General features: G+C 44.4%; 1 protein-coding gene across 1 annotated transcript; it reads left to right on the top strand.

Moving 5' to 3' along the window:
- Positions 1-697: 697 nt before the first annotated feature.
- Positions 698-22,900, top strand: RBL2 (RB transcriptional corepressor like 2). The gene is made up of 22 exons (XM_020800063.3): positions 698-1,181; positions 1,942-2,072; positions 4,279-4,479; positions 5,168-5,232; positions 8,038-8,166; positions 8,758-8,918; positions 9,008-9,072; positions 10,119-10,305; positions 12,075-12,241; positions 12,698-12,807; positions 13,461-13,564; positions 14,148-14,285; positions 14,388-14,552; positions 15,320-15,431; positions 16,325-16,600; positions 16,768-17,039; positions 17,670-17,846; positions 17,960-18,031; positions 18,507-18,609; positions 19,183-19,388; positions 20,039-20,203; positions 21,134-22,900. The coding sequence occupies exons 1-22, from the start codon at positions 798-800 to the stop codon at positions 21,302-21,304; spliced, it is 3,561 nt and encodes a 1,186-aa protein (XP_020655722.3). The 5' UTR covers positions 698-797; the 3' UTR covers positions 21,305-22,900.
- Positions 22,901-23,716: the final 816 nt, after the last annotated feature.

Below are 23,716 nucleotides of genomic sequence, written 5' to 3' on the forward strand. Positions count from 1 at the left end.
GATCAATGTTAAATGCTGCAACCATTTTCTCTACAGGAAACAGGGAAACATGTAGCCCTACAGAGGAACAGACACTGGCCTTGAGGAAGCTGTGGTCAAAGAGTATGTAGGGGTGCATATTGGCATCATCCGACACCTGCACTAGTTCATGCAACAGTGGAAGTTCCAGGAGTTAATGGTACCATTCTTTTCCACTGTAGTACAACCCGTTTTGAGTTTTGTCCACCTGATCTAATAGGCATCCGGGACCTTAGTATTTGCTTATTGCAAGAAAAGCTCCCATTTGAAAACACAGTAAGTTTTTCAGGTGCTGCAAGGATTTTGCCTTTATTTGTCTTGGGGGCTTCGCCTGATAAAGACGGCGATTCTTTTGCCAGACCCCTTAGGAGCGACCTAGGGTCTCAATTTATATATTCTTACCGGAAGTCTTGCCCACCCATCCCTTTAACCCGCGCAAGGCTTTATGGGAATCGTAGTCCCTCCTATCCTTTCCCTTCCTTCGACTCATTTCCCCCTCCCCTCCTCCGTCCCTTCTTGGGCGCTGCGATTGGTCTCGGCGCTGCGTCCCGGATCCAATCCAATGCGCACCTGGGGAGGGGGGGCGCGGCCGAGCACGACGAGGATTGTTTGGATTCGAACGCGGCCGCGGTTGAGGCCGTTCAAAAAACAAGAGGGGGCGGGGCTTCGGGCTCGGTGGGCGGGGCGAAGGGGGGAGACGGAAAACAACGCGGCGCAGGCGCAGAAGCGGCGTGGGTGGCTCCCCTCAGGCGGCCCCGGTGCCCGTGAGGGAAGCGGCGATGTTGGGGGGAAGCGGCGGCGAGGAGGAGGAAGGCGGCGAGGACGAGGCGGTGGTGGCGGCCCCCCTCAGAAAGGGCTCCGCCTCACCGCCCTCAGACACCCGAGGCGGGGAGGAGAAGGAGGAAGAGGAGGAGGAAGGCGGCGGCGCAGACCCCGCGGCCGGCCGTGAGGAGAAGCGAGGCGTCGAGGAAGGAGAGGAGGAGGAAGAAGAAGAAGACGAAGCAGCGTCGGCCGCCCTCCTGGCGGCTGAGGCGGCCCTGGCGGCGGAGCGGGCGACGCGGCAGCGCTACGAGGAGCTCTGCGGCAGCCTCAACATGGACGAGCGCGCCCGAGGGGAGGCCTGGCTCAGCTACCAGAGCATGAGGCGCAATTACACCCTGGAGGTGGGCGAGGGGGCTTCGTTTCGTACGAAGAGGGGGGCCCTCCCCTTGGGGGGAAGGGGAGGGGCTTGGGGGAGAGGGGGCGTGGTCTGGACAGGGAAGGGGGAGGAGTCTCGGGTAGAGTGGACTCTGTGCAGGGGGGGCATCCAGGGGAAAGGGTGGCCCTAAAGGGGGGGAGGGTTGGGGGGCGCATATTTAAGGAGGGGGCTCACAACACCCCTGGCCTGGAGAGCTCAGTGGTTGAGGTTTCCGCTTGAGGAGCCAGCCAGAGGTTGCGGGTTCGATTCCCCCACGGTGCCTCCCTCACATAAGGGCGGGACTGAATGACTCACAGGGTCCCTTCCAGCTTCTGCACTGCGAAGAGGATGATTATCTCTCTATTCCTGCAGGGAGGTGAACCTGGGGGGGCCCCCAAGTCCTCATCTGCCACACCACACCGACTCCCATATTGTGGCTGCATAACCCGTGTTCGGGGAAGATGGACCCCCTCCAGGAGTGGTTTTTTCAGAATTATTCTAAAACCAGTTTTTTTGGGGGGGGAGCCATTTTTGCAGTTGTACAATTTAGCGTATGCAGTTTTATGCAGGTATGTCCCTCTGTGCCTTCAAGATTTAAAATGTGCATACTGACATAGTTTCAGTGTTTTCTCTCCTGTCAAAACTGAAGAAGGTATTGAAATACAGGATTAACAAGCTCCTCCTTTGTAGCTGTATGATTTAAGAGGAGTGATACGCTACCTTTTGATTTTTTTTTAATATAATAGGGAAATGATCTACACTGGCTAGCTTGTGCCTTGTATGTGGCTTGCAGAAAAGCTGTCCCAACAGTTAGCAGAGGAACTGTTGAAGGAAACTACGTATCCTTAATAAGAATATTACGTTGCTCGGGACAAAGGTAAGTTCTTGGTCTGTTAAATTTTGGAAAGTATCAGAATTTCGGTAAAAGCGCTGCCTCAGTTGAAAGGAAAAGTCAGATTGCTGGAGAAACCTTGATTTTTCCTATGAACATGTGAATTTATTTATTTTATTTTATTTATATGTCGCCCACTCTACCCAGAGGTCCCTGGGCGGCTTTCAACAATTAAAATTCAATTAAGATACAATAAAAGATAAAATGATTAAAATACAATTAAAATACAATTAAAATTGCCATCAGGACCCACAGTTGATGTTATTTCAATTAATGTTACCAGTGCGTGTGTAACTGTCATGAGACTCCGTTTGTCCAGGTAGGGCCGTAGCTGGTATAATTTCCGCAGCTGAAGGAAGGCGCCTCTGGCCACCGAGTCCACCTGGGCTTCCAGAGTTAGACTGGGGTCCAGGAACACCCCCAGGCTGCGGACCCTGTCCCTTAGGGGGAGTGTAACCCCATTCAGGGCAGGGAAATGACCCTCCAACCTGTCCGGCAAAGCACCCACTAACAGCACTTCTGTCTTGTCTGGATTGAGTTTCAGTTTATTAACCCTCATCCAGTCCATTATCAGGTCCAGACACGAGTTCAGCACAGAAACTGCCTCACCTGGATTGGTGGAAAATGAGAGGTAGAGCTGAGTGTCAACAGCATATTGCTGACTCCTCAGCCCAAACCTCCTGATGACCTCTCCCAGCGGTTTCATGTAGATGTTAAACAGCATGGGGGACAGTATTGAGCCCTGAGGAACCCCATGACATAAATGCCATGGGGCAGAGCAACTGTCCCCCAGCACCACCCTCTGGACACGGTCAGCTAGGAAGGAGCGGAACCACCGTAAAGCAGTGCCCCCAACTCCCAACCCAGCCAGCCGATCCAGAAGGACACCATGGTCGATGGTGTTGAAAGCTGCTGAGAAGTCCAGGAGTATCAACTTCCCCTGTCTCTCTCTTGGCAAAGGTCATCGTACAGGGCGACCAAGGCAGTCTCTGTACCAAAACCCGGCCTGAAACCTGATTGAAATGGATCCAGAAAATCCGTTTCATCCAGCAGCGCCTGGAGTTGCCCGGCCACAACCCACTCCAACACTTTGCCCAAATAAGGGAGGTTCGCCACTGGTCGATAGTTAACCACCAGCCTTGGGTCCAGGTTAGGCTTTTTAAGGAGTGGTCGAATTACCGCTTCTTTCAAGGCGGTAGGGACCACTCCCTCTCTCAAAGAGGCGTTCACGGCCTCCTGGACCGTGAATTGCTATAGTATTAAGTATAAATGTATTTATTGCTTATTCATATTCTTGTATGGAAGTGAAGGAAAAACCATTACAAAGAGTGTTTTTAGTAATTGTAATATAGTTCTTGGGTTTTATTGTTGATCAACAAGATCTCTTTGAAATGTAGACATGTCTAAAATAGACATAAAATGTCTTATTTTTTCCTTCCTGCAAGATGTATTCAGCTAACATCTATTTAGGTACAGTGTTTCAGCAGAGGTATTCACTTCCTGTAATGTTGATATTAATATGTCTTGAAATGGAAAGTGTTTTATATTTGGCAGCTTGGTGTCAAACATGACTTCTCCCAAGATATTCATACTCAGGCTTAAGACTGAGGTGAAAAGTTCAAAGCAAATATACGCATATGGGAAGAGAACAGAGGATGTATTTGTGGTTAGGCGTAGCAAATTGATTATTTGCTACTTTGTCTAAGCAGGAAACATTAAATATCAAATTGCTGTCAGCATACATGAACTCTAAGCTTTTCGCTACTTTTTGCATACAACTGATTAATGAAAACATACTTGGAGTATATTATATCAGTAACTCTATCAGTGAAGAATTACAAGACAGTAAGGTGTGGGTGAACACATGACAGCAGCGCCATCTGAGGCATTGTATTTAGAAGTGCCGGAAACAGAAACGCCAGACACGCAGAGAACGAGGAAGGAATATCTTTCTCCTTAAATAACTAGAAAAGCCAGTTAAAGGAACAGTGCCGTGCACAGCTGGTCATACATGTCTGAAATTTGTTACAGAAAAGAAATTTTAAAGCGGGAAGCTTTCTTATTTTAAAAGTAAATGTTAATTTTCTTGCACATTTGCTCTTGAAGACATGTGTGATTACATAAGTTTTCTGCAAGATTTTAGAATGTTAACTTCCTATAAGACGAAACGCTGATCATCTAATATCTTCAGTTTGATAGAGTTTTTTAACAAGATGAAGAAATGGGAAGATATGGCAAAGCTACCCTCTCAATTCAGAGAACGTACTACAAGATTAGAAAGAAATTTTACCGTTTCTGCTGTCATTTTTAAGAAGTATGAACCCATTTTTCAGGACATTTTCAAGTACCCTCAAGATGACCAACCACGTCAGCAAAGAGGACGAAAACAAAGGTATGGTTCGTTGCATATATTTTGTAAAAAAAATATGTAAACAAGTAAATATGTTTAGTGTTTGTGGCAGTCTCCAGGGCAAGCTCTACCACTACGCGAAGGAGGCTGACACCTATTAGAGAGCAGCGAAACATTTAAGTATTTAATTTGCCACTGTATTTTAATTACCATGGGTGAAGAGTTAGGATTTCTTGCTTCATGACAAAAAATTGTGGTTGGGTTTGGTTCTATAAAACCTGACTTGGGTGGGATGAAGTTGCCGTTTGATGACACAGCTCTGACAAAAGAATCTTGCTCTTGAAGAATACAAGTCTCCCTTTCTCTGTTCTCACCTCTAAGCCACCTTGGGTCATTTTAAAGAGAAAGGCTGGGTACAAATATTTTTGATAAATAAATAAATGTCTTTTTAAGTTTGTAACTGGCCTAGGAATTAAATGTGATCCACAGCCTCAGTATCCATGCCTTCATTAGCAGAAGAAAGGGCTGCAAAAGCTGAATATGCAGCTCATTTTTCTTATTAGCGTGAGGACTCCTTAGCTCTCAACTTAGAATGAGAATATAATGTAGCCTTGAATATATTCTGGGTGAATCTCCTATTGGGGTGGGGGAGGCATAGTTTTGAAGGGCTTTGTTGTTTAAATGAAAATGTAATGCATTTGCTTCTTGTTGTGGCTTTATTTTGGCAAAGGAAACAACCATGTACGGTCTCTGAAGTTTTCCAGTTTTGCTGGGTGCTGTTTGTTTATGCAAAAGGTAAGAATTAATGTTTAGTCTAATACATTGCTTCTTGGCTTTGATTATAAGATATAAACCTGAAGGTGTAAGGGTCAGCAGTGTGCTGCAGTTATTGCCCTGAGATGGTGGAATGGACATCTCTCGGCAGATTCTCTTCTTTGCTTGTCTTGAGGAAGGATTTCACGGCACATCCTTTTGACTCTTGGTTTGACTGGCTAGTCTTCTTTTAGGAGATTTCTCAGGGAAGGCTAGTGGCGTGATGATTTGGTTTTTATGGTATTCTCTTGTATTGCATCATTCGTTGCTTTCGCTAAGCCACACTGAAGTTTGGAAAGCTAACACGAGCATATTTTTAATAATAATCAGTTGAATTTGCTCTCACAAGGTTTATTCTTATAGTTGCATGTAAAATTAATACTTCTGATTTTCTGGGGAAAGTTTAAAGTTCAAGAAAGGCATTGTTTGATGGTTTTTCAAGTTTTGCAGCATTCTGTGGTTTACTGGTATTTCATTCCCCCCCCCTCCAAAACCAAAATCTTTTGACCCTTGGTTTTGTGCACCGATTTATAATAATTCTGTGGAGGCAATTGTACATTTAGAAGGAAACCAATTGCTTCAGTGCAATGTAGGTTTACTCATGAGTGCCATTGAGTCCAGCGATGTTTTTGCAAAACAAGCAGGGTTTCGCTGTCTGCAGAGCCCAGCTCTGTTTCACGCATCAGCTTTCCTTCCTGCAGAGCTAAGTTCAGCTACATGCATGGAATTTAAATGCATTGACTGATTCTGATCAGAAGCAACAGACTTGGCTAACTGGGGAGCTGCTGGAGGCTTTCGTATGTGTGGGTTATGGATTTTCATATTGTGTGATTATCCAGATGAATGGCTTATGGATTGCTAAAAGCGATGCCACCACTGTTAACTTGTGATGAGCTCAGATGTATTGCAAGGTATGGTGTGGGTGGCTCTTGTAGAACAAGAGTTCATTTAACTCCAATTTTAAACTGCCTTCCTCACAATTTTCATGTTCCGGATGGCTTCCTGTTCAAAACCCACAGTTTCAAAATGGGGTCGTTTCCTCTTTAAAGCCCACAAAATCCACATCCTTTGAAAGAAACAGCCGTGTAGCCTCCCACTGGTCACCAGGCTTGTTATCAGTAAAGCAAAGATTAATTGTCCAGACAATGGGATTTGGATGGGAGCAGACTGTTTACATGTATAAGACTTAGCTTTCAGGAGAACTGCACAATGCTGCCCCCAAAATACCACTTTTGTTGCTGTGTCAGAATGTCCCCCTTCCCTTCTTTATTTTTATTATTTAATTATATCTTGAGGGTTAAAAACATCCCATTTCTTGAGCCCTTTTTAAAGAGCTGCTCTCTTCCAGCAGACAGATGCCTCCCTGACTTTTGTTGAATAGAATGGCTTGAGCACACAGTCCCCTAAAATAGACAAGGCTCTAAAACAGGTGAGGTAGCTGGCACTGCCATAAAGCCTGAAAGGGAGGACCTGACACAAGCAGAGCAGAGTCTGTTTGTCTTTGAGAATCGGAGGAATTGGGTTCTTGCTTGCTTTGTCTACGTAGGTCTTTTGCTGGGCTTATCATGGCAACTGCGTTTTGAGGACAAGTTTGGGCTTGTCTGTGTGACAGGCTTCCTACTCAGAGAACAACAACTTCCTTTCTTTGCACAGAAAGTTCTGCCGGTGTATTGCTTACTGCTTTTGCTGCGGATTAATAATTTTGCTGCTCAATATAGCATGGTAAGAGAAACGCTAAGATAACGCAAAGTCGCACAGTATTAGTAGGATGACTGGTGCTCTATTTTTATCTTGCTCCTCCAATTTTGAATAATGGAGCAGCATTCATGGTTGTTTATAATTGAATATTCCTTATTTGGGGCTGTTGTTAAATGGTTGCAGTGTTTAGTGTTACCTTTTTTGAACGTTTGAAGCGAAAGTAGTTAGCATTTGGAAATATTGTTTGTTCATTGGTAACATTTTATGATTATTGAAATTATTACATGTAATAGTTGTTTGTTTATAAACTTATAAACAACTTATAAACAACAGTACTTATTGTCTCCCTACCAATTAAAAAGCACAATATAAATACAAAACCGAATGAAAATTGTCTGTAAAACCAGAGTGCAACCCAAAGGTGTGATGAAATAATAAAGTTTTGACTGCCAGCTGTTAATTCCGTAAGAATGGAAGGAACATGAATTCGCCTTTGGAGGGAGTCTTATAGCCAAGGTGTTGTTAAAGGGGGGGGGGAAGAGTCTTATTGCAGTGAATTTGTATGAATAAATATGGGACTTGCCATTAACTGATCCAAAAGTCAAACTAAGCCAGGGAACAAAAAAGACTCTCAAGAGTCTTTGAAACTCTTTGGGTCCTGTTGACTTGTTTTGCATAGTACACAAATGGCAATTAGAGAAATGCTTCAGATACTCAAAAATAATTCATGGAATAATTCCAAAGAAAAGCTTTAAATTACTGGAGGATTGTGCACCCCTGCTTAGTATTGTGTTGCTGAGTATCTTAGTGCAAACTGAAGTTAAAAACATTAGTTCAAACTACAGCATTTTAAATACAGCAAACGTTATAAACGGTTGTTTTTGTTTTGTGTTTTCACTTTGGAACATAATGTATATAAATATATAAATAACATTATTTATATTCTGATTTTGTTACACTGTTCACTGGTAAATAGGTGAGGCTTTGCATTCAGATGTTGTATTTGTTTATGAAAAATCTAGAACTTCAAATGTATTTCCTCTCAAATTCTGTTTAAATGTAATTCATGCCCTGATTGAATTGTCACAGGAAATTTCCCTATGATCAGTGATGACTTGGTCAATTCGTACCATCTCTTGTTATGTGTTCTTGACCTAGTCTACGGAAATTCTCTGCAGTGCCCAAATCGTAAGGAGCTTCTGAATCCCAGTTTTAAAGGTATGCTGAATATGTTACAGATATGTACATATAGGGTTTTTTATGCTGTCCTTCTTAACTTTAATTTAATTGATGTGTTCATTTGATTTTTCTGCTTTGTCATGATGGTTTTGTAGTTATTATTTAATGTTGTTCTGTGGCTGGGAAAGGGTCTCTTTAAGGCCATCATGTCCACCCTTCTCAGTGAAGGAATCCAAATCAAAGCCGATCTGACAGATGGTTGTCCAATTTTCTCTTGAACGCCTCCAGTGGTAACATGGTTCCATTGTCATCTATGAAATGACATGTTTTCTTTTCTTTTCTTTAATGTTGCTATCAGGATGCATAGCAAGTATCTGAACAAATTGTCCATACTTCCATCTAACTGACACAAAAGAATAGGACTGGGTTGATGAAGAATGAAAAGTGAAAGAACAAGATTTATTTTGAGTATTCTGAGGAACAAATCTTGTGATACCAAAATGGAAATTGCTGTATTTATTATTACATAGGATAGAGGCCCAGGTTAATAGGAGGCGGTTTCATATTTAGACTTTAATGTAAGACAAAAATGTGTTTTTTTCACTTTTTTCCTCACTTTCCTTATCCCAGGACTGCCTGAAGATTTTCATAATAAGGATTTTAAACTGTTGTTTGAACCTCCTTGCATCATTGAAAAACTTTGTTCTTTACACGATGGCTTGATTTTAGAAGCAAAGGGCATAAAAGAGCATTTCTGGAAGCCCTATGTGAGAAAACTCTTTGAGAAAAAGGTATGCAGCTAAATAACAAAAGGCACTTCACAAATGGCTTCCAAGTATTCCATTCCTTGCACTTAACATCGTGTTTTCTTCTTGTGTAGATTCTAAAGGGAAAGGAAGAAAGTCTGACAGGGTTTCTAGATCCTGGAAACTTTGGCGAAAGCTTGTAAGTATCAGGAACCGGGACTAGCTGCTATCTGTACCATTCTGAGAGTTTGTTGATGATAGAAGCTACCTTGTTCTGCTCTCCCTCCATGTAAAGCCAGTGAGAGCCTTTCTTTGCAGCTGCAACACTCATACTATCTTCAAAATGACGTTGAAATTCTAAGTGAAAAATTTCCAGCCTTTGCAGAATCTGTGGTATCTTTAACAAGAGGCATGTCTTCTATGAAGAAGCACCTAGATTTTTTTCCCTTTGCGCACCATACATTTATTGCCTTTTTGCAAAGGCACTGCAAACCCTAACATTAAATTATCTAGATTAGGCCTCCTCCTGTCTCGAGAGACTGTGGTAACGTGCTCTGTATTGAGGACTTGGAACAGCATCTCGTGTGACTGAGAAATCCAATTCAAGAGTGATGATCCCTTCCATCAAATTATGCAAGACGTGGATATGATCAGCATCAGGGGAAATATGTATGTCATCTCTGATTATGCCCCCTCCCTGAAATATCAAACTCTTGGCAATGACGTATTTTCCCTTAAAATCATTCGTGTTTCTTGCCTTGCATTCCACCTGTTTAACCCCCTGTTGCCCTTCTTGGGGTTGGAATGATTTGAGGGTATGATCAGGAGGACCACAGGCAGAGGACAAGGTTTGAGAGAAATGCTCTCCCTGCTGTTCCACGAACAGAGAAACAACTTCACATCCAAGGTTTTGATTGGACCAGCAACTGGTGCTTATTTTGCTATATACATATCAGTTAACCTTTAATATGTTCTTTCCTCCCCTCGGAGAACAGCCTTAATTAATGTTTGTAAATTATATTGCAATATTTTTATACAACATTGGATTGCCAGTTTTTTTTCCTCTCCCTATTTTTCTTTGCCCATTTTCCCCTACTATTTGTGTTCACTTAGCTGTAAGTCTTTCTAAAAGATATTATAGAAGGCATCGCTGCTCTTCTTATCCACAGCTCACTATTTTGTGGATTCATTTGTGTTTTGAGAACTCAATTAGTGTCTTTTTTAAAAAAAATCCCCCTTCTGTAGCAAATCCATCAACAAGGCCTACGAAGAGTACGTCTTGTCCGTCGGAAATCTAGATGAGCGGATATTTCTTGGAGAAGATGCAGATGAAGAAATAGGAACCCTGCAGAGGTGTCTAAACACATCCTCAGGAGTCGAAACAGCTGAAAGAGTGCAAGTGAAATGCAATCTGCAGGAGCATTTTGAACGAGTGAGTGAGAGTATACATGTTTGCAGTGGGGTGTCCTAGCTGAGGAATGTTTCAGGTTCTTGCAAACAGAGACAGGAGCACATTGACCAGTGGCTGCAGAGGATGCCAGAAAGTCATCTCAGGTCTTATACTTCTGTTTTGCTACCAACAGAGGAACTGTGGAAGCCTCACTAATATTCATTCCCTTGAGAAGCCCCCCGGGTCATGCTAGAGAAAGCCACCCTTAAACCTCCAGCTGTGGCAGCGGTAACAGCTGAAAACTAGGTTAAGGCTGCCATGAAGAGATGCTGCAATATTGTCATCTCTCATGTGATCTTGAGTTTTTGTGTTAATTTGGTAGTTAGGGAAGACATTGTGTCACTGTGGTTCCTGTGCAGCTGGAGTAATAAGAGTGCCTGTTAATTGAAGCCACGCTGGCTTGGACATATATTTCCCTTTGTGTTTGTGTGTGTGTCAATAGCAATCTAATGGTGCTTCCAGAGTGGAAGACCAAACCAGTAGGGTGCTGTCATTGCACAGGGTGCATGCTCGAATGTGTTCATAGTCCCCACATTCTTTGGAGGGGGTGTCTTTCCTTGCCCCCCATAGATTTCCTGAGAATGCACATACAGTGTTTAATATTAGTCCCATAGATGAAGGACAGAGTATTGCTGTAAGAAATGAAAGAATCATTTTTGTCAACTGGCTTCCTGTCTGTTACCAACAAAGAAAATGATTCTATATAGGACTCCTTTGCAGGTGCATTTATAAGTCACTAAACCTAGATTATATATAGGGATGTGGTGGCGCTGCGGGTTAAACTGCAGAAGCCTCTGTGCTGCAAGGTCAGAAGACCAGCAGTCGTAAGATCGAATCCACGCGACGGAGTGAGCTCCCGTCGCTTGTCCCAGCTCCCACCAACCTAGCAGTTCGAAAGCATGTAAAAATGCAAGTAGATGAATAGGTACCACCTTGGTGGGAAGATCACAGCATTCCGTATCTAGTCGCGCTGGCCACGTGACCACGGAAGATTGTCTTCGGACAAATGCTGGCTCTACGGCTTGGAAACAGGGATGAGCACCGCACTCTAGATTTGGACTAAATGTCAAGGCAAACCTTTACCTTTTTAAACCTAGATTATACTTCTCCCATAGGACCAGAGGCAGGCACAGTCTGAGGCCACCTTGTTGACAAGGAAGGTGAGGTCTAATCCATCCAGAGCCTCCTGGTGATTATTATAAGGAGTGGCTTCTCTGCATCCTGGGTTTATACAGTCATAGAATTGTGGGTCACCTGTTTCCTCCTTTGGGTAATGCAGTGAAGGCCCAGCCAAAGCATCTCTGAGAAATTGTCCTCCAGGGTGTTTTCAAAAACCTCCCAGGAAGTTGAGTGCCTTGGACAACTGTTCCATTGTCAAGCAGCTTTTTGCTGCCAAGTGGTTCTTCCCAGTGTTTAATCGTAATCTAGTTCTCCTCACTCGGATGCATTTATCTGGGGCCAGCCTGCTACAGAACTAAACATCTTTGCACCACCCTCCGTGGGACAGACCCTCATCTATCTGAAAATATTCTGTCCCTTCCCGCTCTTCTTGATCCTCCACTAACCAGGCACAGTTGAAAGAGAAAAGATGGCAAATATTCACTGTTCATTATGAAAACATGCTACTGGTCTGAGGGACACATTAGCATCAGTTAGACAAATCTGTACTCCAGCTGTAACTAGGAGGTAGTGGTACTAAAACTCTTCTTCTGTTAATGTTTTGAAATATCTTCCACTTTGCTTTTGATTAGGCAAAAGCCTTCAGAATATCCACACCTCTTACTGGCCGAAAATACATCAAGGAGAGCGATCCCTGTGTGAGCCCCCTTTCTGCAGCCACATACAATTTGACACGGCTCCATACAATGCTGACAGGCTTGAAAAACGCCCCTAGTGAAAATCTGGAGCAAATTCTCAGGTCAGTAAACTTGTTTGCATCTTTGAAAAGACTAGGTTTCTAACATATAGTAGAGGAATAATATGATGTGAGAGAGGACTTCCCAGTACAGCCTGCATAACCCAATAATTTTATGTGTGGCGAGGTACAGTTCTCTAGAATAAATACTTTATGAACCCAAAATTCCTAACACAGAAACACGCATGTCCACACCTCATTACAGAATAGTGTCTGCTTATCACTGTCATTTAATGCCCTTGCATGTTCTTGGAGGAAATTGATCGATTCAAGAAGAACATAATATTAGGAGGTAAACATGCAGAACTAGCCAGCTTGGCTTCAATCTCTGTCCTCAATATCCATACAAATCTAATCTGACTGTTGTGGGGGGACGGGGCTTCTGTGGGAACATGTAAGCAACCGTCCCGCATTGCCTCTTCCATTGCAAGTGTAAAGGATTTGTCTATTCTTTGCCAGGTCGTGTTCCATGGACCCATCTCTGTCTATTGCCAACAGAGTGAAAGAAATGTACGAAATTTATTGTCAGAGGGTGCCATCTCAGGGAGACCCTGACCGCTTCTCCAGAGGTAGGGCCATGACTTTGCATGCGTACCAAACCACTGTCACTGTGATGAGGGTTGCCAGTAAGAGCTAAACAAACTATAGCATGTATTTGAGGTGCAGTCTGTGAAAATAGGACCTGAGCAAAACAGTCTTTGGATCTGGACTGTTCTGAAGGAATGTTTAGAAGACCCCAGGCCGAGAGACATAGGTGGGACTCAGTTCCATGGAACGATCAATGCCGTCTAGTTCACAGCTCTGTGATTCGTACCATCTCTTTGTTTCAAATGCCAGTGCCCTACTGAGCTAAGCGGAAAGTCGCACTGGCCCAATAATGCAGGGTTTGGCCATTTGCACAAACGTTGCCAGCAGCAAGCAGGGGACAGTTTTTTTTCACAGAAATCCCCACTTCTGCATCTTGTGCAGTCTGGTGTGGTTATTCTGTTAGGAACTTTCCATACAGCAGAAACTCAGCAGAATTCTGGGTGGGATGGAGTGGGGATAGACGTAACGATGGGTATTTAAGATCAGAGGAAGCACACCTCTCGGGGTTTATGTGCTGTTTCTCCTCAGTTTCCTTTCTTAATAGCTGCTCCAGTGGCAGCTGATAGAATCAGTGCCCAAGCCTTTGAATTACAAGCAGCCAGGTTTTTTTTGCTTTGCTTCATTCTTATTGCAGATATTGTTGGAAAACATTTCCATCTTGCAGAGGTTCTTTACTACAAGGTACTAGAATCTGTCATTGAGCAGGAAAAGAAAAGACTGGGAGATGTTGACTTGTCTGTAAGTAAGTTCTGCAGAATGATGTGTATAAATGTTCAGACCTGTGCATTTTCTCGTGATGGGAGAGATAGTCCTAGTGTCAGGGCAGAACACTGAAAGTCCTGGTGCCTACAGGCAATAATGAGTGGCAATCACTGCTTTCTTCCTTCAGAATTGGTGTGATTGTTCATCTGCTTGGGGGCAGAGGGATTGGCAGAGCAATGGAAGGGGGGGCTTGAATATTGTTTATCCAGAACCATCACCATCCCTCCTATCTTTCAAAGCACGCAGATATACGACCTTCTTCATGAAGTTCATTAAGGAGCCCATTGCTCCAGCAAATCCACATAGAGGTGGATCTTTGTGTCCTAGCAGTTGTTGTGGTGATTGATCCATGCACATAAGCGGGACATTCTCCGTTCACGGCTTCCACTTACGTGACTTCAGATAGTGGGCAATCACACTTTGAAACGACTTCCCTGTACAGGGTCTCATGTAGGCAAGCCAGGAACTTGCTTTTTCCCCAAAACAAAGGAATCCCATTTGCTGTTTTATGCAAGACTGTTCTAACTCTGGTGACTTCTTCTTTTCTTCTAAATTGTAGGCAATCCTCGAACATGATTTGTTTCACAGATCTCTCATGGCTTGCTGCCTTGAGATAATCACGTATTCTTACAAGGCCGCTGACCGATTCCCCTTCATCATTGATATATTTGATGTCCCTGCCTTTCATTTTTACAAGGTAAGCTCTTTTGACTGCCTCTGCTCTACTCTGCGAGCAAATTGACCTATTTCCATTGCTCTTGAACGTCAGCCCCATTTGAACTTTTGGCTTTTATTGTAGGTGATAGAGATTCTGATTAGAGCAGAAGACGGTCTTTGCAGGGAAGTGGTGAAGCACCTCAATCACATCGAGGAGCAGATTTTAGAGAGTCTGGCGTGGAAAATAGAATCTGCACTATGGGACAAAATCAAAGAAAACGGCAATAAAATTCCTACCTGTGAGGAGGTGAAATACGAGCACCATCTATTTCTCAGTTGTCCTTGGTATAAGTTAGTAGATAATGTATCCTACATGGCTGTCTTTTAGGTTTTAACAGAAATAGTTTTATAAATGGAATGAATTGTTTTCAAATGGAAATGGAAAGAAATTCTGAGCCAGTTATTTCAGCAAATGGTTATTAGGCTCTTCTTAAGTCTGAAATCTTGTGGGTGTTGCTACAGGTTGGTGATTTTTTCAAGAGTCAGAAGACACCTTCCTTTATGGGAGGGTGGTTGAGCACCATGTACTGGTGATGATCATGGGCAAATTCAGCAGTGGGCAAGGTCTCCTTCCCCCCCCCCCCCCTTTCATTCACCTTTTCTTTCTGATACACTGACATAGCCACAGACAAATACTGCACTTCATCATCTCAGCAAAGTAACCCAACACACATGTGCACCTTTTATTCTCTTTCTTTCACACCCAACTCCATCTTCCTCTTCAGCCTCCCCTACCAAAGATGGTTGCCATTATCCTCTTCACAGACTTTGTCCTACACACCTTCCCTTCCATGGGATCTGTGAAAAGCCAGATTCGGGGGCAGCCTTCACAAGAACTAACACTGGGCTGGAAATAACAGTAAACAAGGAAAAGTTGCAAGGATTCCACAGGGGAAAAGCCGTGTACGTGGGAACAGTGCTGTCCTGTAACAACAGACCAAGCCACAGGCAACAGTGTCGAAATAACCAGACTCTGGAAGCATTGACACTGCCTAAATCTTGTTATGTTTCCAGGTCATGCCATCTCAGTGTTTGGAAAGATCCAGTGGGAACAATGTGGCAGATTCCCCTTTAACCCCAAGGAGACTAAATGAGGTTCGTGCTGAAACTGGAGCACTGGGAAAGGGTAAGAGTTTGCAGATTTAGAAAGGATAAAATGTTGTTCATTCATCAGAAATGACAGAGCTGGAACAAAGAATGGGTTAGGAAGCAGAGCAAAACCTTTCAAATAACACTGATAACTTATTTTAAATTGCAGGCTTTGAAGCTAATTTGTTAGGTATTCACTCTTATTGCTATTAGTTCTTATTAAACACTTCCCTTCTCTCAATTTGGTAAATCTGGAGAGAAGTGTAGAAGCAGAGACGTGCCTACAGCAAAGGGGGTTATGCAACACCAGTTAAGGTGTTGTTATACCTCAAGTCACTTTCCCTGAAAGTTAATATAGGGTGGATTTATATTTCAATTTTTAATAAAAGTTATCGTAAGGGGAGGTTTGTTGCAGTACTTTTAGACGAAGGCTGTTACTACAGCCTTGTGGCAGGAGATGGTATTGATCCTATTAAGGAAAGGGACCCAGTGTGGATTTTCAGTAGAAGACGAGCATGAACTGATGGTTCGCCAGTTCGTGCCTGTTTGTTTAGCAGCTGGACAGGTGTTTGGTGCTTCAAAGCCCCGCCTCCTCTGGTGGGCACCTGTTTAGAGGCATTCATGGAGGAGGTCGGGCAGGGCCGGCAGGTAACTGCCCATGAGTGAGCAGCTGCTGGAGGAGGTGAGGTTCTGAAGCACAGAACATCTGTCCAGCCACTAAAGGAACAGCCGAACCAGCCGTTTGTGCCCTTCCCTAATTCTCAGCTGTCACGTGGGGGTGCATAAACCAGTAATATTCTGTTAAACTAACCGACCACAGGGCCCTGCCCAAATGTGAATGTCGTCGTCACTGCAGTCTGTGATTGAAATTCATCTTTTCACGAGGGCGATGGTTGGTCTCAGTGTCTTGTCCCCCACCTTGCCTTGCAGGCCTTCCGGCTTCTCCAGCTACGCTCTATGAGAGATACAGCTCCCCAACAAGCCACCCGACCAGGAGAAAATTGTTTGTCGATAACGACAGCCCGGCGGAGGCTCCCCGGACTCCTGTGAGGGTCTCCCAGCAGCCTGTGATCGCGACCGTCCCTGTGCAGAACGTCTCCCCAGAGACACTGCCCGTCACTCCGGTGCCCGGGCAAAACTTAGTAACCGTAGCAACGGCCACCGTCACTGCAAATAATGGGCAGACCGTGACAATACCAGTACAGGGTAAGGATATCGTTTGCCTTCCCTGCCTTTATCGTGGGGTTCCCTAAAGTTTCCCAAGGGCAAAAGGGATCCCACACCAGATTATTTTACCTTTAATGAGTTGGAGGGATTGTTGAGGGGAAAGTTTTGAAATCCCTGTATTTATTCCTTTGCATGCGTCTTTACAGGTATAGCCAATGAAAATGGGGGAATAACGTTCATCCCCGTCCAGGTCAACGTGAGCGGACAGGCTCAGCCCCTGGCCGGTTCCATCCCGCCTCTCAGCGCCCAGGCCCTTGCTGGGACGCTGAGCACTCAGCAGATGGCTGGCGCGGGGCTTCACTTACAAGGCCAGTTCCAACAGATTGCTCTTCCTGGAGAACAGAGACAAAAGCAGCTGATCGGTGGAGCCAGTGGTCCGTCCAGGAAGGCCAGCTCTCTCTCGCTCTTCTTTAGAAAGGTAGCTCTGGCCAGGAAAATCCCGTCCGTTGCTCCGTTGCAGATTTGGCTGGTAACGCTAACAAGCCTTTCTCTTTACAGTCCAAATCTGGTGAGCAAAGCAGAGTAGAAACATACGCCCCTTCCCCTGTAGTAGTGTCAGACTGGCCGCCTGGCTTACTGGGGAGCTGGTGGTCATGGCATGAGTGGGATGGAGGCTAGAGCAAAGGATAGCACCGGACTGGGCACGAACTAGGATCCATTGGAAGGTGGACGTGGTGGCAGTGAAGAAGTCATTCTGTTCTCTCACCACTCGATCTGCTCAGAGTCATCCAGAAGAGCTCTTTTGAGTACATGTGTAAGCTGCTGTAGTGCAGACACCCTGAGAGAAGATTTTATTTTTTTCTGCATTCAAAAGGGGGAAAATAGTTTAGTTTTTTGTTTAAGCAGATGGTTTAAGTCTGGGTCGCGTTAAAGGGAAGAACTTCTGCACAGATTTCTGAATGACTCAGAGATGAATTTTGTCAAGATCAGGTGTACACGAGTGTCCAGAGTGTTTTCATAAGGGGATTCTTATATTTTGCATAAAGAGCCGAATTTTGAAAACAGCTAGTTGCGATCTAATGCTGACTGTCTCTCCTCCCACCCACAGGTGTTTCACTTAGCAAGTGTCCGTCTGCGTGATCTCTGTCTCAAACTCGATCTTTCTGATGAGCTGCGGAAGAAGATCTGGACGTGTTTTGAGTTCTCGCTGGTGCAGTGCTCTGAGCTAATGATGGATCGCCATTTAGATCAGCTGTTAATGTGTGCCATTTATGTCATAGCAAAGGTAAAAATCAGGAAACATCCCTAGATTGGGCTACCTCATCTGGACTTCAAGAGATCTAGTAAATAATGCTAATAGCCTTTCTCTCTCCCCCCCCCCCCCCCCCCGCATTATAGGTCACAAAAGAAGGCACATCATTTCAGGATATCATGCGGTGCTATCGGACCCAGCCGCAAGCAAAGAGCCATGTAAGCAAAGTTGGTTTGAACATTCTTTTCAGCTTCATTTATCCAATTACTCAGCTGATATCTTGGTTCAAACTTCATGGCTGTTTTGAAGTTTTGGGTACTGACATAGTGGGGATTTGTAATGAAATGTGACATGTCTGTGCTTTTTACACTTCTGCTTACTAAATAGTTATCAAGCATGTGGAATTGGGCCGCGGTCACATTAGGCACTCTTGTCAGCTTCCGCAGTTGCTCTTTCTGGGAAGCGTTTGACTGCTCTGTTTGATACAGGCAGGCAGAAATATTTTCATTTCTATGAAGGCACTCTCCATTCAAGTGGAATAAGCAGTTTTTGCCAACGTTCCTTTTATGTACACCCGTGTCTTCCCTGTTCCAGCTGCAAGACTTCTGTCTAGCAAGGCATCTGTGTAGGGTTCTGCAAAAGAGTGCTCCCCCTTTACATTCAGATCGACCCACCACTGTTGGCTTTTTGCAGGTATATCGAAGTGTCCTGATTAAAGGCCAAAGGCGAAGACGTTCAGCTAGTAGCGACAGCAGCAACCAACAGAATTCTCCCACAGACAGAAATAAGGAAAGAAGTAAGTGGTTGTTAACATTGTCAAATTTACAAGGCTTTAAAAATTACAGTAAAGTGAGGTGCTCAGTGTAGCAAGTTTGATTTATTTGAATGGAGCTAATTATTGAAAATCTGTAATTTCATTGGCATGGTACTCCTGCCACCGATGCAGATTGCCACTGTTTCCCAGAGCCGTCACGTTCAATGTAACTTGTAGCCAACATCATCTGGTGCGTTGGATGGAAGTATAATGACAGATGTAGATATTTAAAATCCTCAACGGTCACTTATCCACCCACAACTTTTTGAAAAACCGCTGGCCTCATTGTATGCATCTTCCTCCAAATAGCTGAAGGTGTCCTAAAACATTTATTATTCCTTTCCCCATTTACCTCATAGTCGGCCCTGCCAAACGCTACGGTATTTAGCTCTGAATAGTGACCCTCAGAACACGCACTGGCAGGCGCTTTCTGGACAGGTCTCAAAAACTGCACGTAGAAAACTTGTGCAGAGGACCATGAAAATGCTGTCGTAATGTTGGCTGAGTCCCTTGGAAGAATCCTAGTGTTACCGCTGTTTAATTGTGTCCTCCCAGCAAGCAGGGATTCTAGTCCCGTGATGAGGTCGAGTAGCACCCTGCCAGTCCCTCACCCGAGTAGCGGCCCTCCAACCCCGACCCGCCTGACCGGAGCCAACAGCGACATTGAGGAGGAAGAACGCGGGGACCTGATTCAGTTCTATAACCACGTCTACCACGACCGAATTAGAGACTTCGCCCTGAAGTACTCGTCGGCCAGTGGAGTAAGTAACCCTTCTTTCTCGGTAATGATGGCAAATGGTTTCAGTGACTCAAGAGAGTCGTAGTTTTTTTAGAGTCCTTGACCTACCAAGGGGAAACCATTGTTTAGACGTTGTCGTTAAAAAGCACCGGAGCCGACTCGCGAGGCACTTGCGCGTTCCTTTCGTCTGGACCTGGTGGTCTTGTGCAGAACGAGGGTGGAGCGACCAGTCCGGCCTTGATCTCTGTGCTTTTTTGCCTTGTTGGGAGCAATTGTAGATGGAGAAGTGTCTGGCGTCCCCATGGCAAGTCTCTCTTTGAATCTGAATAGTTGTGGCTGTATGTATGTAGGGCTCCCCTGCAGACCCCAGTGGAAAGTGTCCTTGCTGCAGGGGAGCGGAGCTTGCGGGGGATTTGAGGGGGCAAGTTATTTTATTTCCGCAGTGTTCGACTACATTTTCAACTATACATGGTCTCTTTGCAGAGGTAGCCATTTTGAATGGCATCCAATAGGATGTTTGTACATAGTCCTGACGGTTTGTCAGCTTTACTGCTGCAAAAATTGAAATGTCAGCATGCCTTCTTTCATGTACCATGAACCAACCTGGATCCTCTTCACCAGTCTCTCTGTTCCCAATAACCACCAGTTAGTTTTATCGCTTTTCTGCCGTAGGCTGAGCCTCCTTCTCTTTCTCCATACCCTTTTGTAAGAAGTGGCTCCCCACGCAGAATTCAGCTGTCTCAGAACCACAAAATTTACATCTCCCCTCACAAAAACACCTCTGCGCTGTCTCCAAGGGAGAAAATCTTCTATTATTTCAGCAGCAGCCCATCAAAGGTAAGAGCTAAGAGTTGGTCTGTCTGTGTTTTTAGGGCAATGTCCTGTTGACACAGTTGAGTGAGATAAAGATTTGTGCATTGGGAGAGACTGCTGGTGTGTTTTCTTTTGTGTGCAAGATGAACATGAAATAACCATAGGTTATAACCCAGATACTAATGCTTGACTCTTACTTTGTTCTGATGATTTTCCAGTAAGATTGTTTCCAAGTTTGATGTGTTTCAGAATTTGTGTAGCAGTTAGGTAAAGGTAAAGGTTCCCCTTGACATTGAGTTCAGTCACGTCTGACTCTAGGGGGTGGTGCTCATCCCCGTTTCCAAGCCGTAGAGCCAGCGTTTGTCCGCAAATAGTTTCCGTGGTCACGTGGCCAGCACGACTAGACATGAAACACCGTGACCTTCCCACTGTGGTGGTACCTATTAATCTACTCGCATTTTTACATACCTTTGAACTGCTATGTTGGCAGGAGCTGGGACAAGCGATGGGGGCTCACTCCGTCACATGGATTCAATCTTACGACTGCAGGTCTTCTGACCTTGCAGCACAGAGGCTGCACCATCACATCCCTTGTGTAGCAGTTAGAACTGACTAAATAGAGCCTGATCAGGGAGCTTCACCAGTTGAAGGGTATCCTCTGTATCTCAGGCTTTTGTTTTAAATCAGCATAGTATCAAATATTCATATTGATGGGCTTATCGTTTTTGCTTAAGGTGGTACAGACTACTAAATGTACCCAATACCCCCTTAGTACTGCTCTCTGATTAGTCATCTTTTGAATGCCTCCCTATGTTGTCATTCAAGGCACCATTTTAAAACACCATATTAAGTTGCTACAAAAACTTCACAAGCATTTCCTGTGTTTCGGGTCAGGGCTAGGCAGCAGAGAGCAGTGATCACCATTTTCCTTCCTTCCTTGCGGTATATTTCCAGAGGCTTCAAGAAATCAACAGTATGATTCGAACTGGGGAGGCCTCGACCAAGAAGCGGGGCATTGTCCTGGAGGAGGGGGCTGAATCGCCAGCCAAACGAATGTGCCCAGAAAGTCACACCGCCCTCCTGCGGAGGTTACAAGATGTGGCCAATGACAGAGGTTCCCATTGAGCGCCAACCGCTTGGCTGGAGATGTGGACTGCTCTCTGAGGTCTCGCGGACCACCGCGGAGCCTGCTGCCTCTTGTCTCCCAGGCACTTCTCGTGAAGAACTGACAGGCGGACCGCAACCGCCGAAGAGGCATCCATCTCCCTTGTTGCAAGGGGCTGCGGTACTCCAGAGCCCAGTTTGTCGGGGAAGTAATTGAAACAGCTTCCCCCCCCTAAAACAGAATGTGCCACACCACTCTTGTTTAGGAATATTTGGCTCTATGTGTGCCTGCATGCATGCGTGCGTGTGTACAGCTGTAGTTTCCCAGCTGCAGCATTTGTAACTTATTTGGCAGAAGTAAGAGTAGAAACTGACAATAACTAGTACCTTTTTATTAGTTCAGACAGCATTAATGTTTTTCTACTATTTTGTAACCTATCAGTGTGATGCTCGGGATTTACAGCATTGGAGGAAAAAAATTCGGAACAAAGTCACATAGTGACACTAGAACGGATGTCGTGGCCCGCCTGACCTGCCCAGGAAATGAGGCGTTTTGTTGCATTTTAAACTGCCAATGCTAAAGAAAGTAGGCAGGACCACACTGGAGGTAGAGCAGCAGTCTTTTACCAAACTGTGGGGAAAAACGGAGCTCACTTCCAGCTTTCTTTCATGTGCCCTTCACACAATTATGGTAATGTAGAGACAGTGTGTATATACAATGTTTGGATGTTTTTTGGGGGGCGGGTGTTAGCTGTGCAATGATTTACAGTGAGTTGTAGGAGAGAGTCGTGCTTCAGTAGTTCTAAAGCATTGTTTTGAAATGCAGATTACAGTTTGGCTACCTTGCAGTGGCACTTTTAAATATATATATATATTTTAAAATAGCCAAACCATAAGATACAAATTCTGTTTAAACTGTTTAACTTGTATTTATTTTTTAAAAAAGTATATAGTGGTAATCCTCACCTTGGATACATTTTTTTTAAACTGGATGATTATGTCTTCCCTGCAGTTGTAACTTTGTGCTCACAAGTTAACAAACGATATTGGACAAAAGTACAAGTAACCCTATACATGGCAGTGTTTAATCAAAAAGCATCTGCTTCGTGAGCCAATTGTTTCAGTAAGAAAATCCTACACAACCTGCCTGAGCCAACCAAGTAAGTGTAAGGCAGAGCTGGTGAAATCTGAGTTACTGTGCTTTATGAGTGATTCACAAACTTGGGTCCCCAGATGTTCTTGGACTGCAACTCCCAGAAATCCTGGCCAACACAGCTAGTGGTGAAGGCTTCTGGGAACTGCAGTCCAAGAACATCTGGGAACCCCTATCTGAGACCCTCTGTTTCAGACGATGGCCAGCCAAATGACAATGGAAATAAGAGACATAGTAAACTAGGAGTGTGAAAAATTCTTCCTAAAATGCCTTGTAGATTTAGGCTGTCTGTGACTTCTCATTCCTCAGCTCCAGCCAAGAGTGAGACAAAGACTGTTTAATTTGTGCAAAATGAGCTAAATTAGTATATTTTTCCATTGAGAAGTAAAATATGCATAAAAGAACCAATTAACCCTTCAACAAATAACTAATCCAAGGCTTAAAATAAATTCATGGAAATTAAACCAAGGAGCAGTTGTCTGTTTTACATAAAATCGAAAGCTCTCCTGCAGCTCTTTCAAGAAATCAGTTTGTGATTCCTTGTGTTTGTCTGCATCCTTCCTGGCAGAAAGCGTAGTGGCCAGTAGAGTACTAGATTGCTGCACCATAAGCCATGGTCATCCTGGAAATATATACAAACTCCCGATTCAGCTTGTTTTTGCACAGGACTGGTAGTAAACGCTAATACAGCTCTCTTCAACATTGCCACTTTTTGAGAACACCCGTATGGATTTCTTATGTTAACTACGATCAGAAATGAGGAAAGAGAAGGAAAAGCTGGTCTGAAAGCAAGACACCACCTACCTTTTAAAGGGCACGTATAGAAGGCAACTGACTAGCTAAATCCTTTAATAGCTGCTTGTACCAGAGAAGAATGCTACGCTACAAGATAATTAAAGAGGCAGAGAATCTTCAGTATGTCCTTACACCACTAGACTCGAATCCTTGTAAACATGTAGGACTTGAAAGGATGATCTTTATAGTTAATTGTTACACATTTGTGCTTTGAAGACGGCCAGGCCTACCTGGGTTTTCTCCATCAAAAGGGCTACTCAGAAGGCCTCAGAAACCTGCCCCAAACTCAAAGAGAAACTTCTCTTTCTGACGATGAAGCCTCAGTGGTGCTGCCTCTGTCTCTCTTTCCACAAGACCAGGAAGGTGTGTGCCTTTGAAAACAGCAGTGTTACAAGGCTAGAAGCCCAGCCCGCTACACGCAGATGACGGCGTGTGGGAGATGAGTCTTAAAGCCTCGCCGGAAGGCCAGAAATCAGCAACACGTG

This window comes from Pogona vitticeps, chromosome 10, assembly GCF_051106095.1.
Source record: "Pogona vitticeps strain Pit_001003342236 chromosome 10, PviZW2.1, whole genome shotgun sequence".
Taxonomy (NCBI): Eukaryota; Metazoa; Chordata; class Lepidosauria; order Squamata; family Agamidae; genus Pogona; species Pogona vitticeps.